This window comes from Bos mutus, chromosome 29, assembly GCF_027580195.1.
Source record: "Bos mutus isolate GX-2022 chromosome 29, NWIPB_WYAK_1.1, whole genome shotgun sequence".
In the NCBI taxonomy this organism is placed as follows: domain Eukaryota; kingdom Metazoa; phylum Chordata; class Mammalia; order Artiodactyla; family Bovidae; genus Bos; species Bos mutus.
Genome location: NC_091645.1, coordinates 25,283,910 through 25,305,944, shown reverse-complemented (window position 1 = coordinate 25,305,944; position 22,035 = coordinate 25,283,910). Strand labels below are relative to the sequence as shown.

The 22,035-nt window shown below is 50.7% G+C and overlaps 1 protein-coding gene across 3 annotated transcripts in view; it reads right to left on the bottom strand.

Annotated features, from left to right (window-relative positions):
- PTPN5 (protein tyrosine phosphatase non-receptor type 5) overlaps nucleotides 1–22,035 on the bottom strand; it is a 58,875-nt gene that overhangs the window by 22,495 nt on the left and 14,345 nt on the right. For all 3 annotated transcript variants that reach the window (XM_070365095.1, XM_070365098.1, XM_070365096.1), the window contains exons 2-3: nucleotides 21,232–21,382; nucleotides 12,039–12,117 (exon numbers count right to left, since the gene is read on the bottom strand). In XM_070365095.1, the coding sequence (XP_070221196.1) occupies nucleotides 12,039–12,063 (25 nt within the window). In that variant the 5' untranslated portion in view covers nucleotides 12,064–12,117; nucleotides 21,232–21,382. The remainder of the gene's footprint in view (nucleotides 1–12,038; nucleotides 12,118–21,231; nucleotides 21,383–22,035) is intronic.

Sequence of the window (22,035 nt, the reverse complement as noted above, 5' to 3'; positions counted from 1 at the left end):
CCCTGAGGGTCATCTGGTCTAGTCCGCTGCTTTCTCAAACAGGGAAACTGAGGCCAAGAGGGAAAGTGGCTTGCTGTAGGTTATCAGCCAGCCGCAGGCGGAGCCAGGACCACTGAGGGCTAAGGCCTACCGAGTGCTCACCACATGTGGGGGCTGCTCTAAGTGCTTCATATATATTAACTCATTTAATCTTCAATAGCCCTAGGAGGTACTGCTCTCACTCCCATTTTACAGATGAGGAAACTGAGGCACATGGTGCTCAGTCACTTGGCCGAGGTCAGCTGATAATGGGCAGAAGCTAAGACCAGAAACCAGGCAGCTTGCAGCCACAGCCCATACCACGAACCAACCCACCAGATGAGACTACCTCCAGTGATCTGCTCTCCTTACCTGGGCATTCTTAAGAACGCATGCCTGACCTTAAGAATGCACGCGTTCACAAGTATTGCCTCATCCCTGTGGGAAATGGTGCTTGGCGCCACAGCCCATCACTGTGTGTGAAACCCCACCCTCAGACATGGACACTTGTTTATAGGATTGCTGCTCCTACCTCACTGTGGGGAGGAAGGGAGTAGAGGCTAGAGGGGCAGGAGGCTGAGTGCTGTTTGCAGACCCCCGAGGAGGCTGTGCTAGGGGAAGGGGGCCTGTCAAGAGATGAGAACAGGACCAACGTGTGGCTGCTCTTGGGAAGTAGATTTCCAAGTATCTCAGAGACACTATGGGTTCAGTTCCAGGCCACTGCAATATAGCAAATAGCGCAATAAAGCAAGTCACACTAGTTATTTGGTTTCCCAATGCATACAAAGTTACGTTTATACTCTTCTAAAGTTTATTAAGTGTGCAGTAGCATTATATCTGAAAAAAAATCAATGTACAACTTTAAAAAATAATGCTGCTTTAAAAATGGCACTGACAGACTTGCTTGATGCAGGGTTGCCACAAAACTTCAATTCATGAAAAACGCAGTGTCTGTGAAGCTGGGAAGCGAAGTGCGGTAAAGGGCAGTACGCCTGTAACGAGAGCCAGCTCTCGGACCTGGCCCCACCGAGTCAGGACTGCAGCCCCGGCAGTCTCTACAAGAGGCTTGTATTCTGGACAGGAAGCTCGTTCTGTGGGGACTTCCAACAAAAGCTCTGGAATCACCAGACTTAGGTTTGAACCCCGATGGTGCCACTGACAACCTGTGTGGCCCTGGGGAAGCAACTCAATCTCTCCTCCAGACAACAGATCCACTAAGTCTTGCTAGCTGGGGTCTGAGGATGCCATCAGGTAAAAAAAATGCCCAGTGCTTCACATGGTCCCTGGCACATGGTGAACACTCAGTAAACAGCAGCAGAATTTAGAGAGGAAGGGGAAGACGGGAGGGAAGCACAAGGGGCAGGCAGCAGGACTTTCCTTTCATCTGCCAGGCGAGCCCCTCAGCAGGACAGTGGGGGCCCTGCACCCTACGTGGGCAGGGACTTTGAGGGTGCCGGCGGGCACCTGGGGTCGGTGGATGGAGTGGACATGGGCTGGGGGTGGCAGAAGTGGGGAAGCTTTGTCTCTCTCAGTTAATTAAATCTGAAATGCTAACAAGTTTCCAAAACAAAAGCCAACTCAAGTACTCTTTGGATGGCATATAATAAAATGGTTCTATCTGAAATTGCAAACAGCTTTGTTGCTGCAAACAAAGGCTCGGTTCTTTGTGCCTCTCTGGAGCGGAGGCCCAGAAGTACAAGGGTGAAAAGGGTCAGTGAAACTCTGAGGGTGCAGTGCCTTCCTCCCTCGAGCCCACGGTGAGAACTAAAAGAACACATGGAGAGGCCCTGAGAGGTGGGGCCAGAGGTTCCAAGTGCCTGAGACGAAAGCACCAACATGGAGCGAGGGGGGGACAGACTTGGAAGAGCCTCTTGCTCCATACTCCCACTTCACAGATGAAGAAACTGAGGTCTAGAGAGTAAAAGGCAGAACCAGGACTGGCGTGCATGTCTTTAACCCTCTGTTTCGGTTCTCACTCATTGAGCCAGCAAGGGATGTTTCATAGGGCGGTCTGTGGGTGTCTGATAGTCTGAGGCCTCCCTCCCTGGAAGCAGGAGGGTGGGTCCTGCTAAGTGCCCTCAGAGGTCTTAGAAAGTCCAGGGGATAGGGGGTGAGCAAGGTCGACCCAAGATCCTGCCTCCCCCGTCCAGGGACAGATATGCTGACAAACCCCAGCCCAGCAGAGGCTGCTGCTTTCAGATAGCCCTCGGCAACCAGGGAGGCTCACAACACTGGCCAAGTGGCGGGGGGCCTGGCTAGCAGTTCTGGCTCTGTTAACTAGTGGGCTCTGTGGCCCTCGGCATCTCATGGCCTCTGTGGGCCTCAGAGGCCTACTGTAAATTCAGAGTGTGCCTAGAGATCTCTAAGGGTCCTTCTGGCACTAAAGATCCACTGTTTCCTTAAAAAAAAAAAAAAAGCAAACAAATCTGAGCCCTTGCTGTAGTTTTATTCAATGGCTGCCCCTTGTTCTTGGGATAAGGACCCAGATCCCCGCCATGGCCATCAATAATGGCCCAGCATGCTCCTGTGTGTCTCCCTAGCCTCCACCCACACCACTTCCTCCTGGTTTTCTGTGTTCCAGTTTCTTTCAGATTCTCTGCTGGAACCAATCTGGGAAGTAGAAAACTCTAGAAATGAGTGCTTCCGCTGGGGGGGGGGGGGTGGGGAATCCTTACACAGTCCCAGGAAACACACAAGCCAAAGTTCCCTCCTGTGCTACCTGTGGTGGGCTGGGAGGAGGGGGGCACCTACACGTCCATCGCTTGGGGGAGCTGGTAGGCCATGTGCAGATCCAGAGACACACTGGGGAATACACTGCAAGGCTTGGGAGCAAAGGGTCAGAGGACAGATGGCACTGTGGAAGGATCTCAGAAACGGGGCTGCTGACGAGAAGAATGAGATTGAATGCAACAGGTACAAATTTAAAATAGACACACATGCACGAAATATTGCCCCCTGTTCTACAAGAGAACACAGAAACAAAGGAACAAAATACACATGAAACATTAGAGCACATTAACTACAAGGAGAAGGGACACGGCAGTGGGAGACAAAAGAGAAAAATAAATGAACAAAACCAGAGAGGGGCCTTGTGAGGACCTCTGAAGGTAACCAGGCCGCACACAGGGGAGTATGCCTGACAGTACTCTAAAGCTGCCAACCATCACCACCCTCTCCTCTCCCAGGTCTAAACAAAACCAGCTGAGCTGGAAGTGGGGCCAAGGGCCAGTGTGGAAAGAATGAACGAAAGCAGAGGACCCTTCAAGCTGCCCGCGTCCTGGAACTGGGAGAGCTGTAGAGAGAGGACTCCGCCACGATTCATAGACTTAGTGAAACAGAGCTGACTGCCAAGGACCCCTGAGTTTCTCTTTGTCTGAATGGGTTCACCAACATGCCGTAAGTAATTTCATTGGCTTTCTGGAGGGAGATTCCATGCCTTGGTGACTGTCTCCATAGATGCCTCTGCAGGATTAACCAACTCCTGTTAAGATCCTTGGGGCTGGGGCTTCCCTGCCGGTCCAGTGGTAAAGAATCCGCCTGCCAATGCAGGAGCCATGGGTTTGATCCCTGGTTCAGGAAGACCCCACATGCAATGGAGCAACCAAGCTTGTGTGCCACAAGTACTGAGCCTGCGCTCTAGAGCCCGGAAGCTGCAACTACAGAGCCCACGTGCCACAGCTACTGAAGCCCGAGGGCCCTAGAGCCTGTGGCTTCAAGAGAAGCCACTGCAATGAAGCCACAACTAGAGAGCAGCTGCCACTTGCTGCAACTAGAGAAAAGACCACACAGCAGTGAAGACCCAACACAGCTAAAAAAAAGAAAAAAAAATCCCTGGGGTTGGGTCAGCCCCAGACAGCCAGGCTGAGCAGGGCCCTGCACTCCCTCCCTTCTGGCCATACCAGTCCCCAGGAGACGAGAGGTCCACTGGGCCCAGGATATGTGCCCATGCCCCTCTTTTCAGGCCATGCTTTGGCAGTGAGGACTCCAGGACCCTCTGTCCAAATGGCCTGAAGCCTTCAGGAAGGCAGGAACACCCTTCTGAGGGGAGACATGGCCTTCCACAAGGGTATCTTTAGGTCTGAGGGGTGACCGAGGGTCAGCTAGCAGGGTGGAGTGTGGACCGTGCTTGCACACACAGACTGACGTGCCCCTATGCATGCACACAAGAGCCCCCACCATGCAGGACGGGGCAGGGGGTGGCGCCCCACCTGCAGTCTGACCTTGGTCCCTGCCAACGTCGGGAACAGGCCTGCCCATGAAGCTGCCTGCTGGCAGTGCTGTGAACAACACACGGTGACATCATGCCATCATCAGCACCTACTGTTGTCTTCTTTAACACATACTTTTATCTTTGTTTATTTTTCGCTGTGCTGGGTTTCTGTTGCTGCGTGGGTTTTTCTCGAGCTGTGTTAAGAAGGGACTACCCTCCAGTGCTGGCGTGTGGGCTGCTTACTGCAGGGACTTCTCTCGTTGTGGAGCACGGGCCCTAGGGTGCTTGGACTCAGTAGCTGCAGCTCCCCAGGTCTAGAGCGCAGGCTTAATGGTTGTGGAGTATGGGCTTGGCTGCTCTGCGGCATGAGGGCTCCTCTGGGATCAGGGATCGAACCTATGTCTCCTGTATCGGCAGGTGGATCCTTTACCACTGAGCCACCAGGGAAGCCAAGGAAGCCCCTTATTCACCTCCTTCCTCTGCCCCACGGCCCTGAGGAAGCTGCTGGTCCCAGGCCAGGCCTGCACTGGTGCTTTCGGCAGGAGCCAAGGCCCCAGCATCAGCAGGCTTGCCTCGTTCCTCGCAAATGTGAACACCTACACACAGAAGGGGGGTTGGGGAGTGTGAGTTTGCATGTATAAGTGTGTTTGGGTGACTGTGAGCAAGTAAATGAGCAAGGAAGTGAGCAAGCGAGGGGGAAGTACAAGAGGAGGGTGAGCATGTGGAAAAGAGTGTGTGCATGCTGGAAAAAAACCTATGTGCACACAGGGGAGTGTGTGCACGCCCTTGTCCATCACAGCACCTAGGAACTGCATGCAGTGAGGGCTGGGGACAGGGTGGAGAAGCAGAGGGAAGGAACAAGCCTGCTTATCTGCACGTGCAGGAGAAGGGGGTGTGGCTTCAGGAAAGAAAGAGCCCTAAAGAGGAAACAGTGAACAAGGAAGCGTGTCCGCCTCTAAGCTCATCTCTCGTGGAAAGGGCTGGATGACAGGGCAATGGAGCTGAGAGGTCTTGGGTGCGCAAGAGGAAGAAGACGCGCAGGTGTGGCAGCTGCGTGTGCCCAGGGGACTGAGTGTGGGTATGACGTGCACGTGAATACATGAGCATGAGGCTGTGACAAGTGAGCAAACACCAGCACGTGTGCGCCTGCGTGGAACGCCTCCGGGCGTGCGAGCGAGCCTGCCTGTCCCGGGGGCAGCTGTGGGCTGCCTGCAGGTGTTGGCGATGCCTGATGATGTTTTCGCCCAGAAATCTCAGTCTGGGAGGATTGGATGACCTGCTTGGCGCCAGCTCAGGTCTGGATGACCGCGGCCCCAGGAATGTTGGCCGTGTTGCCCCCGCCTGGCAGTGTGTGTAGGAATGAGTGAGTCACCCAGGAATGGCTGGTCCTCACTCTGCCTTGCCTCTTAGTCTTGCCCAGTGGGGAAGACAGCTGGGAGGGGGAGAGATTACTCAAGGGCTGTATTTTTACACCATCGTTATGCAACTGCTTGCCAGGCCCGTGGGCTCATTCTAAAGGCCCAATGTCCCAAGTCTCTGGTCCTGTATATCTCGATCTCCTTTTAGGTCCAAGTGGAGGCTTAGGTCAGTGGTTCTGGCTGATGAAAACTGTGGAAGTCTACTCCTTATCAGGTTTCAGGGCTACCCTATTCATAATGCCAAGCCCCATCCCACCCCACCCCCGCGTCCCAGTCCTTTCCAACCCCTCCTTGCTTGGCTTTGATTTCTCCATAGCACTATCACCATCTGCCCTACTATGTATTCTCCTTATTTATTGTCTATCTTTTGCTTAATAGCAATGCCTATGTATTTTTTTTAACATTTATTTATTTGGTCATGCCAGGTCTTAGCTGCAGCACAAAGGATCTTCAATTTTTACTGCAGCACGTGCAATCTTTTTTAGTTTCGGCATGTGGGACATAGTTCCCTGACCAGGGATCAAACCCGGACCCTTGCATTGAGAGCCGGGACTCTTCGCCACTGGATCACCAGGGAAGTCCCACAGATGTTTATGCAATACTCGCTACATTCCAGGCACTGTTTTGCGCTCCATTCATTCATTTCATCCTCCAACAGTTCCACATGGGAGTGAATGTTATTCTTGCGGTTTTTGTAAACGGAAGGTACTAAGAGGCTAAGGAGCCTGCCCACAATCACCCCGGTGGTGGAGCCACGTTTGGGTTCAGAATGCCTGATCTTAGCTAGTTCACGATCCTGTCCTGTGAGGGTGGAAAATTTTCTCAGGTTGGCTCACTGTTAATTTCTAGTACTTACAGAGTGCCTGGCACATGGAGGTGGTCAATGAATGGTGAGTAAACGGATGAAGAGATGAGTGAATAAATGCTGCCACGGAGGATGGAAGAGAGAGGCCATTACCTTCGAAGAGCTCATGGCCCCATGGAGGAAACAGACAAAAAGTTATTTCAGTATCAATCAAGATGTCTAGAGGGGCACATAACTTGCCTGAGCCCTGGCAGGCAGGCTTCCCAGAGCAAGAGCACAGATGGAGACAGGCATAGTGACGTCACCCAACTCCTCCTAATGCCTCCCTGGAGACATACACACCTTAGTTACTTCTGCCTCAGTCCACAAGGTGCCAGGAGAAGATGATGGCTAAATGGTGACAAGGAAACAGAATGGGGCAGTGGCTCCTGGGCTCCGGAAGGAAATTGCCTGGAATAAAGCCTCCCTCTACCAAACACCAGCTAAACGAAGCTGGACAGACTCTCTAACTTCTCTGGACCCTGGTCCTTTCTTCTATGAGAAAACTTAAAGTGTTAGTAGCTCAGTTGTGTCTGACTCTTTACGACCCCATGGACTGTAGCCCACCAAGCTTCTCTGTCCATGAAATTGTCCAGCCAAGGATAATGGAGTGGGTAGCCATTCCCTTCTCCAGGGGATCTTTCGGACCCAGGGATCGAACCCAGGTATCCTGCACTGCAGGCGGATTCTTTATCGTCTTAGCCACCAGGAAAGCCCCTTTCTTCTATGAGATGGGGGATAGCAAATAATGTCTGATTTCTTAGGGCAATCATTGTATTTCCTAGGGAAATAATACCTAATTTCCCAGGGCAATCATTGTTTCCTAGGGAAACAATGGAAACAGTGAGACTTTATTTTCTTGGGCTCCAAAATCACTGCAGATAGTGACTGCAGCCATGAAATTAAAAGACGCTTGCTCCTTGGAAGAAAAGCTATGACCAACCTAGAAAGCATATTAAAAAGCAGAGACATTACTTTGCCTACAAAGGTCTGTCTAGTCAAAGCTATGGTTTTTCCAGTAGTCATGTATGGATGTGAGAGTTGGACTATAAAGAAAGCTGAGTGCCGAGGAACTGATGCTTTTGAACTGTAGTGTGGGAGAAGACTCTTGAGAGTCCCCTGGACTGCAAGGAGACCAAACCAGTCAATCCTTAAGGAAATCAGTCATTGGAAGGACTGATGCTGAAGCTCCAATACTTTGGCCACCTGATTCGAAGAACTGACTCATTTGAAAACACCCTGATGCTGGGAAAGATTGAGGGCAGGAGGAGAAGGGGACGACAGAGGATGAGATGGTTGGATGGCATCACCGACTCGATGAACATGAGTTTGAGCAAGCTTTGGGAGTTGGTGATGGACAGGGAAGCCTGGCATGCTGCAGTCCATGGGGTCGCAGAGAGTCGAACATGACTGAGCCACTGAACTGAACTGAACTTCCTAGGGCAGCAGAGAGGACTGAGTGAGATATGTACTATATTATGATTCAGAAGAAATTTATAATTGGTCATTCAGATGACCAAAATATATATTTCTCATATATACTTGGCCTTTATCCACAGTTCCTAGCTCATATCTTCCAAAACCTTTGCAATTTCTTGAGCTAGAAGAGCAATGAGATAATATTTGGTCACATCTTTAGCTCCTGAAAATGCTTCAGGGAAGGTGCCTTTTGGATCCCACCCAAGGATGGGGGCTGGTAGCCAGGAGAACCATGTGATTAGAGCACTGGAACTTTCCAGTCCCAGGCCTGACCTCAAAATGGAATCATTCACCAATGGCCAACGATTTAATCAATCGTGTTTATGTAATACAGCCTCAGGAAACATCCAAAAGGACAGGACTGGAGAGCCTGCGGGCCAGTGACCGCACAGATGCGGGGAGAGTGGTGCTGGGAGAGGAAGGGGCCTCCAAGCAGGGAAACCGACACCCTGCCCGACGCACTGTCTTCGGTCTGGGCGGTCATCTTCTGCATCCTTTAATATCCTCTTATAATAAATTGGGGATCTAAAAATGTTTCTCTGAGTTCTGAGAGCCATTCTAGCAAACCTGAGGGCAGTGTTGTGGGAACCTCTGATATAGAGCCAATCATAGGTCGGAAGTACAGGTGACCTTCAGGACTTGCGATTGGCATCCTGAGTTGGAGGGGGTTGTTGGAACCTCCAGTTGGTAGCGGGTCACCAAAAAGCACAGGTAACAACCTGGGCTTGTGACTGGCATCTGAAGTGGAGGGTGGATTTGTGGGCTCGAGCCCTTTACCTGTGGACTCTGACGCTCTCTCCCAGTAGAGAGTGTTAGGAATGAGCTGACTCCTCACATACCCTGCTGGTGTCCCCGCCCCTTGGCTTACATGTAAAAGCATTTAGTACAGTGCCTGGCACCAGGAGGGCAATGTGCTGGCCCTGTGGAGGTGATCACTACTCCCCTTCCATCCTCTGCTGGTTGTTGGCTTTTGGGGAGGAATGGGAAAGAGGGTTGGAACACATCACGCTTATTACTGCAGCCTCTCTGCAGTGGCTTCATGCTATTTTCCAGAAGCAGCTCCAAGCAGGGCAAGGACTATGCTTATTCCTAGCACATTCCACTATATTCCTAGCATAGCATCTGACACACAGTAGGTGCTTAACAAGTATTTGTGGAATGACTGCTCGTGTGATTACATTTATTTCATCCTGGTGAGGATAAATGTACACATTGTTGTCTCCATTCACAAACAAAGGACTAGAGCACCAGCGAGGTTAAGTGACTTGTCCATAAACACACAGCTTGTATACAGAACAGCCGCATTCTAAGGCCAGACCCGGAGTTCTTTCCTCCACACTATGCTACTCTGGATTCCTATACACTATGTCCTATTTTCTGTAGATTTTTTTCTAGCCAGTGGGGCCATCCCTTTGTAGAATCATCTCTGAATTCTATGACTCATATCTGAATCACAGAACCGTTTAATAGTTGAAAGGACTGTGATGTCATCTCGACCTCCCACCCTTTGCGGAAATTTCCAGCGTCTATCCAGACAATACTTGAATGCCTCGAGTGACGGAACACTCATTTTGTCTTGAATTATCAAGTTCCGGGACCAGATTTCTTTTAGAGTCAAAAAGAAAGTTCTGTATCCTGTGGGCCAACAAGGTCTCTTTTTAAAATTTTTATGTATTGGATTTATACCCTCTTTCTGAGACATACAGAATGGATATGCTGTCCCCTTCATAACATAGCCTTTCAGATGTTTGTGGACAGCTCTCATAGCCCTTTGGAGAATTTTTTTCCTCAAGATAGCTGTTTTGGGTTCCCACAAGGACTCTGGTGAGATGGCATCCATCCTAGCCTACCTTAAACGTGAACGTGAAGTCGCTCAGTCGTGTCCGACCCCATGGGCAGTAGCCTGCACCAGGCTCCTCCGTCCGTGGGATTTTCTAGGCAAGAGTACTGGAGTGGGTTGCCATTTCCTTCTCCAGGGAATCTTTCCGACCCAGGGATCGAACCCAGGTCTCCCGCATTGTAGACAGAAGCTTTACCATCTGAGCCACCAGGAAAGCCCTAGCCTACTTTAACAGGCCATCAGAAGTGTTTTGAGCAATGGCACCCCCTACTGGACAAGGTATGAATTACGTCAAAGGGCCAAATGCTCATTAGGACGCCGGAGGCGCTTCATCAGTTACTGGGGTCCTGGCTCCTGGTGTGAATAAAACAACTGCTTAAACAGTCATCGCTATTCTCTCAGCATTGAAACATGTATATTATCATATATGAAACAGATCGCCAGTCCAGGTTCGATGCATGAGACAGGGTGCTCAGGGCTGGTGCACTGGGATGACCCAGAGGGATGGGATGGGGAGGGAGGTGGGAGGGGGGTTCAGGATGGGGAACACATGTACACCCATGGTTGATTCATATCAATGTATGGCAAAAACCACTACAATATTGTAAAGTAATTAGCCTCCAACTAAAATAAATAAATTAAAAAAACAAACAGTCATCGCTTTAGAGTCACACCTGGTTATTTTCTGTGTCTTTCTTAAAGAGGGTCGCTGAAGACTCAATACTCTAAGCTTCCTTGCCAATCATGAGGTTTCTGACAAGCTACAGGTCTGAGCTGAGTGCCGAAGAATTGATGCTTTTGAACTGTGGTGCTGGAGAAGACTCTTGAGAGTCCCTTGGATTTCAAGGAGATCAAACCAGTCCATCCTAAAGGAGATCAGTCCTGGGTGTTCATTGGAAGGACTGATGCTGAAGCTGAAACTCCAATACTTTGGCCACCTGATGCGAAGAGCTGACTCATTGGAAAAGACCCTGACACTGGGAAAGATTGAAGGCGGGAAGAGAAGGGGACAATAGGGGATGAGATGGTTGGATGACTTGATGGACATGAGTTTGAGTAAACTCCGGGAGTTGGTGATGGACAGGGAGACCTGGTGTGCTGCAGTCCATGGGGTCGAAAAGAGTTGGACACGACTGAGCTGAACTGAACAGGTCTGAGACTTCAAAATTAGAATTCAAAAGCTGTTGATTTTTCCTTAACAAAGAGGTCTGGCAAGGGAGGGGCTTCCCTGGTGGCTCAGGTGGTAAATAATTCACCTGTAATGCAGGAAACCTGGGTTTGATCTGTGGTCGGGAAGTTCTGCTGAAGGAGGAAATGGCAATCCACTCCAGTACTCTTGCCTGGAAAAATCCCATGGGCAGAGGAGCCTGGTGGGCTAGTCCATGGGGTTGCAGAGTTGGACATGACTGAGTAATTAACACTAACACTTTTGGAAAAGGAAATATGAAAATGTATGCGGTGTGACAGGATTATGGTGATTTTTCTTTTCCTTTTTTTTTTTAAACTTGTCTTTATTTTCTAATATTTCTACAATGGATGTTTGTTATTAGGAGGGAAAAATCAATAAAAACTTTCATAAAAGGTAAAAGCACACAAAATAACTTCCTCCACCCTCCTTCCTTCCTTCCTTCCTTCCAAAGCGATTTATCATGACTTAGGTATCTGGTCTCTAACTGGGATGGCCTGCCACCTCATGGGCAGGAGTGCCTTGGTAATAGCTCTGTGGTGACAGCAATGGCCACGGTCCACACTCCGCACAAGAGCAGTGAATGGGACTCAGGCAGTATAACTGGATGTTCACAGCCAGGCTTCTCCCCACCCTGTCAAGGCGCTTCTCCACATCGTCCCCCTACCCTTGATTCATGCCACGGCGAGGCTGTGTTTCCTCATCTTACCTTTCGAAGTCTGCCCAGGATACCACTGGCCAGTGGTCATGTCCCAGTCAAGTCTGGACTCCCTAGCTCTCCACCCGTCTCGCCACCCTCCCCACACACCTTCAGCTGCCTGCTCTTCCCTCCAGCTGAGTCTAGAGCAGCTCCAAATGGTATCAGAAAGACATCAGGGATTCGCAAAACAAATCTTCACTGAAACGAAGACCTACAGACCAGCCAAGTCACTCCTCTCGAGCTGATTCACAGCCACCCAGGTTCTCCTCCAGCCCCAGGGTCCTTGGGGACTCTCTGCCTCCGTTCAGAGCTCTGGGAGCACCTGGGTGCTGGGAAGACTCACCGGGCAGCCTCTCGCTGCAGCACATGTCCAGGGCCCCTCCCTCGGAGTCATCAGCAGTGTGGTTCTCTTGCTCTCACTCCTGCAGCAGGACGAAAAATGGGAGGTGAGGCTGTTGATGAGTGGGGATCAAGACAAAACCCTGAGCAAAGAGGAAAAGCCTTCCTTTCCTGCACCGGGTCCTTTGGAATAACCCTGTCCCATTAGGGGGACCTGAGGAAAAGACCAACCTACGGAGGGGTCAAGCTGGAGAGGCAGGGGCAGAGTTTTGCAGGTGTCTTCCACGTGGGATAACCAGTAGCAGCATCACTAAACCACCATCAGCACCATATCTCCACCATAGGAGGGCTTACGTCATGCAAAGCACTTCACAAACTTTATCACACTGAGTCTTCACCAGGACCCCATGAATTAGGGATCATTCCACTTGGCTCAGAGAAATTAAGTATCCTGCCTCAGGTCACACAGCACCTTCGGGTAGAGTGGGGTATGAAATTACAGTCTAGGACTCCAGGCTCACATTTGCACTGCTGTGCCATTCTGCCTCCGAGTTTCTGTGGGTTTGAACCATGAGTGGTCAAGAGGGATCTGGGTGACATACAATCTGTGTCCAGCCCTCCCCCATGCCCTGCCCATTTCCTGTGGCTCAGGCAGTACAAAGTGGTATGCAAAACTCTTCTCTAGAAATAGCTAGAAAAAGTAGCTGTCAATGTATTTGCATATTCTAAATGTTCTATTTCCTTCTGAAATCAGAAAACCTTCTTTATCAGGGTACCTTTCAGGACTAGGCTTGGGTCTAGAGTTTCTCCTTTACCCAGAAAGCTGGAAAAAGTTTGCTGGAGATTATCCAGACCCCAGGGAGTTTCTGTGGGCTTCCCTGGTGACTCAGACAGTAAAGAAGATACTGTCTGGGTATCTTCTGGGTTAGGAAGATGCCCCAGAGAAGGGAATGGCAACCCACTCTAGTATTCTTGCCTGGGGAATCCCATGGACAGAGTTGCCTGGTGGGCTACAGTTCGTGGAGTTGCAGAGAGCTGGACACGACTTTCCCTTTTCACTTTCATTTTTCAGGAAGTTTGTGTCGTCTGACATATCCTGAGTGACTGCTCTGTTCTCAGGGCTTCCCCTGCTTTGGGAAGGGCCTGCTGCACAGCGTGGGCTCCAGGGGCTCTGCCTGCCCTTGGTCCGACCCCTAGCAGCAGCTGACTGATCCGCGGCTGGACAAGCCCACCAGCCTGGGACAATCAGAACCTCTCCCCTGCACTTTTCAAATGTATTCTGAGGGCTGAACCATGGTAGCCACAGTGCCCTGGAGAGAGGGTCCAGAAACATCTGTTGCTGAGGCCATAGGAGCTTCTGCATTCCGGCCCATTCTGAACCCTGACTGAGCAACATGCCTGTTAAGACCATCAGATGCCCCAGGATCCTTCCAATTGCTGTTGCTCAGTCACTCAGTCGTGTCTGACTCTTTGCGACCCCATGGACTGCAGCACACCAGGCTTCCCTGTCCTTTACCACCTCCCGGAGCTTGCTCAAACTCATGTCCTTTGAGTCGGTGATGCCATCCAACCAACTCATCCTCTGCCGCCCCCTTCTTCTCCTGCCTTCTATCTTCCCAGCATCAGGGTATTTTCCAGTGAGTCAGCTCTTCTCATCAGGTGGCCAAAAGTATTGGAGCTTCAGCATCAGTCCTTCCAATGAATATTCAGGGTTGATCTCCTTTAGGATTGACTGGTTGGATCTCCTCACAGTCCAAGGGACTCTCAAGAGTCTTCTCTAGCACCACAGTTTGAAAGCATCAATTCTTCAGCCCTCGGCCTTCTTTATAGTTCAGCTCTTACATGACCAATGGAAAAAACATAGCTTTGACTAAACGGAACTTTGTTGGCAAAGTAATGTCTCTGCTTTTTAATACACTGTTTAGGTTTGTCATAGCTATTCTTCCAAGGAGCGTCTTTTAATTTCATGACTGCAGTTACTGTCTATGGTGATTTTGATCCTTCCAATAAATTCCAATATTTTAGCTTAAGATGGTGGGATTTGATTTCTGAAACTGGCAGCCAGAAGAAACTTTAATCTACCCTTGCTATCATAGCACTTCCAAGAAGTTCAAGAGGTCAGCTGCCTCTCCACCCACTAGCCCTGCAATCCTGACTCTTGGACTGGTCCTGAAGCCGACTCCAGGCCCAACTGCAACCTTGAAACAGTGACGGGCACAGAGGTTGGGGTAAGGATGCCCCTTTTGATTCTGACATCTTCTGCTCTCAACTGGCAACTGTTTTACTCTTTCCTCACTCCAGGTGGCACGATCTCTGAGAATCCCAAACCCCAGGGGCCTGGCTCTCCTGCAGAGAGACAAATGCTATCTTCAAGGCCCTTTAAATGTCTCTGGAGTCTCTCCACTTTTCCCCTCTCTCTGCCACCTACATCTTGGTCCAGGGCAGCATCTCTTGCCTAGATTCCTGAGGCAGTCTTTTAACTGGTCTCTGGCATTCACTCAGGCTGGCCTCTGAAACATTCTCTAATATATATGGCTTTGTAGGTTGTGCAGTTTACAACCTGCACAACTGGATAGGGCAGGCCTGAGCGAGAATCAACTATTTCACACTTACCATATAACTTGCTTCTTTTAAAAAATACTTGAATGGCATCCTATTACACTCAAAACAAAGACAATAATCCTTAGATGTGGCTTACCAGATCTTGAACGTTCTGTCCTCCATTCATCCCTCCAGCCTTATTTCATGCCCCTTTCCTTTTTAACCTCTGCACTCTAGCTACAACAGGGCAGGCTTTTTTCTACACAGTGACTTTGCACATGCTTTTCTCCGTGCCTGGAGAGCTCCTCCCACTGCACTGCCCCCCAAGGTCTCCTTCCCATTAGTTTTTACTCATAGCCTTTGACAAAGTTTGAAATTTCATTTTACCTTATGCCATTATTTGACCAACATTGGATTATAAGTGACTTGAGGGCAGGGACCACCATTTGGGTTTCATTTATCACTGTAGCTTCAAAGTCTTGCTTGGTGCCCGCTCCATAGCGGGTGTTCAATACATAAACAAACACTCGGTGAATAAGTGAATATTGCCCTGACCTTCTTGAAAAAAACCTCAGGCCCCTCAAACACAGCCATTATCTGAGCTGCCTTTTTGAAGGCAGATCTTCATAAAGGCACTTGGAACCTTTCTCCCCTGCTGCAGTCCACAGCAGACCAGTATCACGGAGCTGGAAGCCCTTTCATTTAGCAGAGGAGGAAACGGAGGCACAGAAGGGAGTCTGCCTGGCCCCAGGTTATATGCCGCGTGGGTAGCCAGCAGATGGGGATGGAGAACACCTACCCCCGACCTCCTGATCCAGAGCTTTTGCTTTCTTTACCTTGAAGAGCGCCCTGGCTGGAGGGTAGCCCCAGAGGTCTGACCCTTGGCTCGGTGCAAAAAGGTAACCCAGGTATATCCAGATACCTCTGCAATAGGACCCACGAGTGACTCACAGCTGCTTTCTCACCTCAAGCCTCCCAGGCCCCAAGTGGTGTTCAGAATAGCTCAGCCCTGCATGTGTGCAGCGGACTCTATAAATAAGCTTCCTAGAAAATGACTAATTTCATCATCAGGAAAGCAGAAAGAGTAGCACCTCTCATCTGGAGAGGACAATGAAGCAAGAGCCTGCTCTGGGCCCTGCAGTCGAAGGACTCCAGGCAACCTCGCCAAAACCTGCATGGTGAGGCTGTTCAGGGGAGGGTTTGAATTAGATTTCCAAAGGGAAGAGCTGGTGCATTCAGGCTGACTCGAGAAGCCCAGTCTCTGGGCACTGTCCTCCTTCCTCCCAGCCAAGAGCAGAAATAGCTGCTTGCTGTGCATTACTACAGGCTCCTTCTCTTCCTTTATCCACTTCAACCAGCTGGGGACACAGGAGAAGAAAACTGGCCTGTGACCACAGGCAGCCACTTGCTGGACTGGCCCCTCACTGCTACTCTTAGAAACCAGAGAACCCCCGAGATAAAGGGACTAGGAGATCACCCGGCCTGTCCCTCCCTCACCGATGGAGAATGTGTGTGGGGGGGAAACAACCTTTCCAAAGCCACTGCCCCATTCAACAAGCGCTCACTGAGCAGCTTCGGGGAGCAAGGCAGCAGAACTAGGAACACAGTGACAAACACACCAGGCCCTTCCCCCCACAACTCCCAGTCTTCTGGGGAGACACACAAGCAAACACGATTGCTCCCCCACCAGCTTTAATAGACTGCATGCATGTGATACCTTGGGGAGCTCAGCTTGTGGTGAGGGGGTGGAGGGGATGTCTTCGGTAAGGGGAATATAGGAGCTGGTTCTTAAAGGATGTTTATAGGTGGATGAGGGGTCACAAGGAAAAGAACTTCTTTCATGGTACAAACAGAAACAGGGGAGCACCCCAGAGGCTCGAGATGGATAGAGTATTTGGCATTCACTGAAGTAGTTGGTCAACAGGCTGAGGAAGTGATGTAGGCCAGGACACAGCAGAGGCACTTGAATAGAAATCCTGCCACCTGGGTGGGGCTTCCCTTGAACCAAGAGGTGCCACAGGCTCCCCTGTCCCTGGGCTGAGGAGGTCTGTTGTAGGAAGGGTGATTAGTGGCATAGATTTGAGGAACAGACATTAGACCCAGTTGGTGGTTACCTGATCTGGTCCCAAACTACATCTGGGGTAAAATTCACATAACATAAAATTCACCATTTAAACCATTTCAAATCATGAGAAATGCTGGGCTGGAGGAAGCACAAGCTGGAATCAAGATTGCCAGGAGAAATATTAATAACCTCAGATATGCAGATGACACCACCCTTATGGCAGAAAGTGAAGAAGAACTAAAGAGCCTCTTGAAGAAAGTGAAAGAGGAGAATGAAAAAGTTGGCTTAAAGCTCAACATTCAGAAAACTAAGATCATGGCGTCTGGTCCCATCACTTCATGGCAAATAGATGGGGAAACAGTGGCTGACTTTATTTTTCTGGGCTCCAAGATTGCTGCAGATGGTGACTGCAGCCATGAAATTAAAAGACGCTTACTCCTTGGAAGGAAAGTTATGACCAGCCTAGACAGCATATTGAAAAGCAGAGACATTACTTTGCCAACAAAGGTCCATCTAGTCAAGGCTATGGTTTTTCCAGTGGTCATGTATGGATGTGAGAGTTGAACTGTGAAGAAAGCTGAGCGCCGAAGAATTGATGCTTTTGAACTGTGGTGTTGGAGAAGACACTTGAGAGCCCCTTGGACTGCAAGGAGATCCAACCAGTCCATCCTAAGGGAGATCAGTCCGGGGTGTTCTTTGGAAGGACTGATGCTGATGCTAAAACTCCAATATTTTGGCCACCTCATGCGAAGAGTTGACTCATTGGAAAAGACTCTGATGCTGGGAAAGATTGAGGACATGAGGAGAAGGGGACGACAGAGGATGAAATGGTTGGATGGCATCACCGACTCGATGGACAAGAATTTGGGTAGACTCTGGGAGTTGGTGATGGACAGGGAGGCCTGGTGTGCTGCGGTTCATGGGGTCGCAGAGAGTCAGACATGACTGAGCGACTGAACTGAAAACATACGGTTCCAGGGTACTTATTACATCCATAATGTTGTGAAACCACCACCATCATCTAGTTCCAGAAGAGTTTCATCGCCCCCAAAAGAAAAGCCGGGACCCCTTAAGGAGTCCCTCCCATCCTCCCCTCCCTCAGCCTCTGGCAACCACTAATCCTCTTCCTGTCTGTCACAGATTTGCCTGTTCTGTGTATTTCAACTAAATGGAATCTTACAATATTGTAGCCTTTTGTGTCTGGATCCTTTCACTCAGCCTAACATTTTCTAGGTTCATCCCCCGCTCTAGCATGTGTCAGTACTTAATTTCCTTTAACAGCTGGTTAATATCCAACTCCACGGGCAAAGTACATTTCACCCATCCACCATCTGACGGACTTCTGGACTGCTTCCACCTTTCGGGTGTTGTGAATAGTGCTGCTATGATGCAAACTTACCTTTTAAACTCCACTCCCCCCTTGTTTAACGACTTTGGGCAATCCTCTTTCAATCTGGACCCCTGAGGCTTCATCCCTAGGCTCCACCCCTAGATCCTAGGCTCCTGGAACCTTAAATGTCATCAGTGTCATGCGTCCACTCATGTTTGAAGGTACTGGTGCCCCTGGCGGGGTGCTGGAGACTCAGCCTGGACCAGCCCACCTTATTTTCCAGGAGCTCGTGGCCGATGGGGGAGACAGATCAGGTAACACTGGGGACTGGGTGAAGAGTGTTAACAGAGGCCTGCCTGGGAGGGACTGTGGGCACATCACCTCTGCCTGGAGGGTGGGACGGTGGATGTGTGGGTGCTCTTAGGAGACATCCTGGAGTGGATGTCAGCTTTGCCCAGGATGCATGCAGAGAAACAGCTGACAGGTTTGGGGAGGGAGGCAGAGGAGTCTGCACTCTCCTCCCAGGTGGGTGAGGAGGAGCTGGGATGCTGAAGCCAGCATCTCTGGGTGGGAGGCTGAGCCCCCAGGAACCTCCTCACCCAATCCCAGGCAGATATGCCTTCTACCTTGGGTTTCCTGCTCCTGGGGCTCCCAGGGCTCGCTAGAGCAGGGGTCTCCAACATTTGGGATCTAATGCCTGATGGTCCGAGGTGAAGCGGATGAATAAAGAATACGTAGAAATAAAGAATAAATAGAAATAAAGTGCAAAAAAAAAAAAAAAAAGAAATAAAGTGCACAATAACCGTGATGTGCTTGAATCATCCCAACACCACTCCTGCCCCCATCCGTGGAGAAACTGTCTTCCATGAAACTGATCCCTGGCACTAAGAAGGTTGGGGACAATGGCTCTAGGCTCTAGACACCCCAAAGTGTCCACACGGAGTCTCCACCACCTCCCAAAGCTTGAATCCCACTACACGGCCATGTCCTCAGGACCAAACCTGTCCACTCCGACTTCCAGGCCTCTGTTCATGCTGTTACCTTAGCTTGATGTTTCTTTTCCCCCTCCTGTCAAATTTTACTAATTCTCCCCATCACCTCTTTCATGAAGCACCTCCTGATCTCCAGGGAAGAATTAAGCTCTCCCATCTCCACTCCCACCCCACACTGGCTCTTACTCCTCTCTGCCTCTGACTTTATTCTGCTGCTGTAGTTAGCTGTTTGTGCACCTGCCTCCCCGAGCAGTGACTTGAGAGCACATTCACCCCATCAGCCACCCCTGCATTCCAGGTGTTCAGGGCCCAAGCCTGTTGATGTACACATTAAAGGTCAGATGGAGGGCAGTGGCAGGGTCTTAGGGGTAGTGGTTTTGAGGGTTCTGGGTGGGCAGAACCTGGCCAGGAGCTTCCCAACCTGGAGAAGATGGCCATATCATGGTCAGAAAGGGACCCAGAATGCCACCCAGGTTCTCATCAGCACTTCAGTGTGCAGGGGCAGAGGACATGCTTGCTTCATGGAGAACCAGGCTGACCGCCTCCTGCAAATGAGCCACGTGCTTTAGAGTGGACAGGTGGAGCGACCTCGCCTTCCTTCCCAGGGCGGTGGCAGGGAAGCACATAGGTGTTCATTCACCTCCTCATCACCATCCCCTAATGTCTGGATGGGGAGAGATATCGTCTGGGGCCAGGGCAGAAAGTTTTCTCTGGACAAAGCACACGAGATGTGAATGGAGGAGAGAGGCTGGCTTTAGGATATCCCCAAAGAGAAACAAAGGCAAGAGAGATTCAGTACTTGCCTCAGGTCACAAAGGGTGTGAACAACTGTTTTCAGGCACTTAAAAATCCCGATTCCCTTTCGGGAGTTGCCTCTCTCTTCCCCAGGTGCTCTGCCAGTCCCTTGCCGCAGGGACGGCCCAAGACCAGAGGTCAGTTACCTGTCATCCTGTGTCACACCCCAAAGCCTTCTGACAAGCAGCTTTCCTGCGCAAGTCTGTCAGTTTCTGTTGCTGGCACCCACAGTGCTCAGACCGATGCGTGCAGCAAACTCGTGGAACAGATAGGCGAGCCCAGGACTTCCAATGCTTAGTTCACTGCTATTTCCATCCTGCCAAGCTGCCTACCCTCCCTGCCCAGCTGTCCACTGTCCAGCCATCTGTCCCCACGTCTGAGCAGACTGCAAACTCAGAGCGCTCTGGATCCCAAACACAGGGTCTGTGAGTCCTCTGCTTGGGACGTGCCCTGATGAATGATGACGCCTTCTCCACCTTGCTCTGCTCGTGGGAGACAGCGGCGTGGGCGTGGCAGACAGCCAAGGGAAGGGGAGACGAAGGGGTGCTGGAGAGGCCCAGGCAGCAAAGGGGTGGGGGCTGGGCAAGATGGAAAGAGTTTTCCATCTTTCACGTGAATCTGATTCAGGGTCTGGAACACTCATGCGCTTGACTAGTGATGACCAAACACTGCTGCTGCTGCTAAGCCGCTTCAGTTGTATCCAACTCTGTGCGACCCCATAGACGGCAGCCCACCAGGCTCCCCCGTCCCTGGGACTCTCCAGGCAAGAACACTGGAGTGGGTTGCCATTTCCTTCTCCAATGATGAAAGTGAAAAGTGAAAGTGAAGTTGCTCAGTCGGGTCTGACTCCTAGTGACCCCATGGACTGCAGCCTACCAAGCTCCTCTGTCCATGTGATTTTCCAGGCAAGAGTGCTGGAGTGGGGTGCCATTGCCTTCTCCATGACCAAACACTAGTGCTTACCAAACACCTACTATGTGTGGGCCACAGGGTGAGGCCCTGGGGATACAGCAAAGTGCAGGCTCTCAGAGCACAGAGGGGGAGTACAGGGAAGCAAAAGGCAAGGGAACACAGGTGGCCTGTTTGATGGGAGAAGTGCCAGGTGTGGGGGCTGCCGGTGAGGCCCCGAGACTGGCAGGAGAGTCGGGGTAGGTTCGCAGGAAGGAACCGATGAGGGGACATGAAGGAGAGGTCAGGCCTTGTGGAGTGACAGAGCAGCAGCTGGGGTGTTCCAGGCCGAAGGGAGGCCCGTGAAGGGGCCCGGAGTTGAGAGGAAGCGGGGCACGCTCAAACGACTGGAAAGAAATTCAGTCTGACAGGGGCACATGGGAAGGGAGTGTGGACGGGGACATCTTCCGAGTGCTCATTTGTCATGTTCTTCGTTTGTGTTCTCCTCCTCCCTCCCCTTCTTTCCAGAGACGTAAGGCAGACCTTAATCTTCACAATGGCCCTAGGAGGAACATACAATCATTACCTTGTAGTTTCTAGATGAGGAAATGGAGATTCAGAGAAGTCCAGTGACCTGCCCAAGGGCACACAGCTAGTAGTAACAGGTCTGCCTCTTGCTGCCCATAGTCCTCAGCTCTCTTCTCTTCTGGCTTTTGGTCTTCGTTGAAAACAACACTCTGAAAATAGGAAGAGAGTGAATGTGAACGAAACAGCAGTTACCTTGCACATGTTCTTTGAAACAATCCTCACCTAGGTCTTTGGGGGCAGCACGCCCATTTTACAGATGAAGAAACTGAGGCTCAGGTGGTGAAGTGACTCAGCTTGATTCACACAGCAGGTGACTTAGTGAAGGAGCCGGAGGGGGAGACTCCTGTCCCCAGGGATCCGAAGGAGTTCACAGCTGCAGGGCCATTACCTCGTACGTCCTCCCCAGGAACAGAAGGAAGCCCTGCCCTGGACCCTGGCCTCAGGTTGCTCCACCTGGAGCAGCAGCCCAGAGAGCCCGCCTTGGGAGACTGGCTGGAGTGGAGAGTGTGCGTGATGGTAGCAGCAGTGCTCCATGACTGGAGGAACACATGTGCTCCACGGCCAAGGGCACAGCAGCCCTGGGCTCTAGTCCAGCGTGTGACCCTAGGCCAGTCATTTCCTCCAGTCCGAGTCACAGCATCCACAAATGAAAATTAAAAAAAAAACAAAACATGAATTTAATGACATTTAAGGGTCTTTGCTTAAGGTCTCAAGTTTTGATTTGGGGTTAGGGTTAGGTATCAAGGTTTGATGAGGCAGCGCTGGTGGAGCAGGGAAACCAGCAGAGGGCACTCCCAGCGGC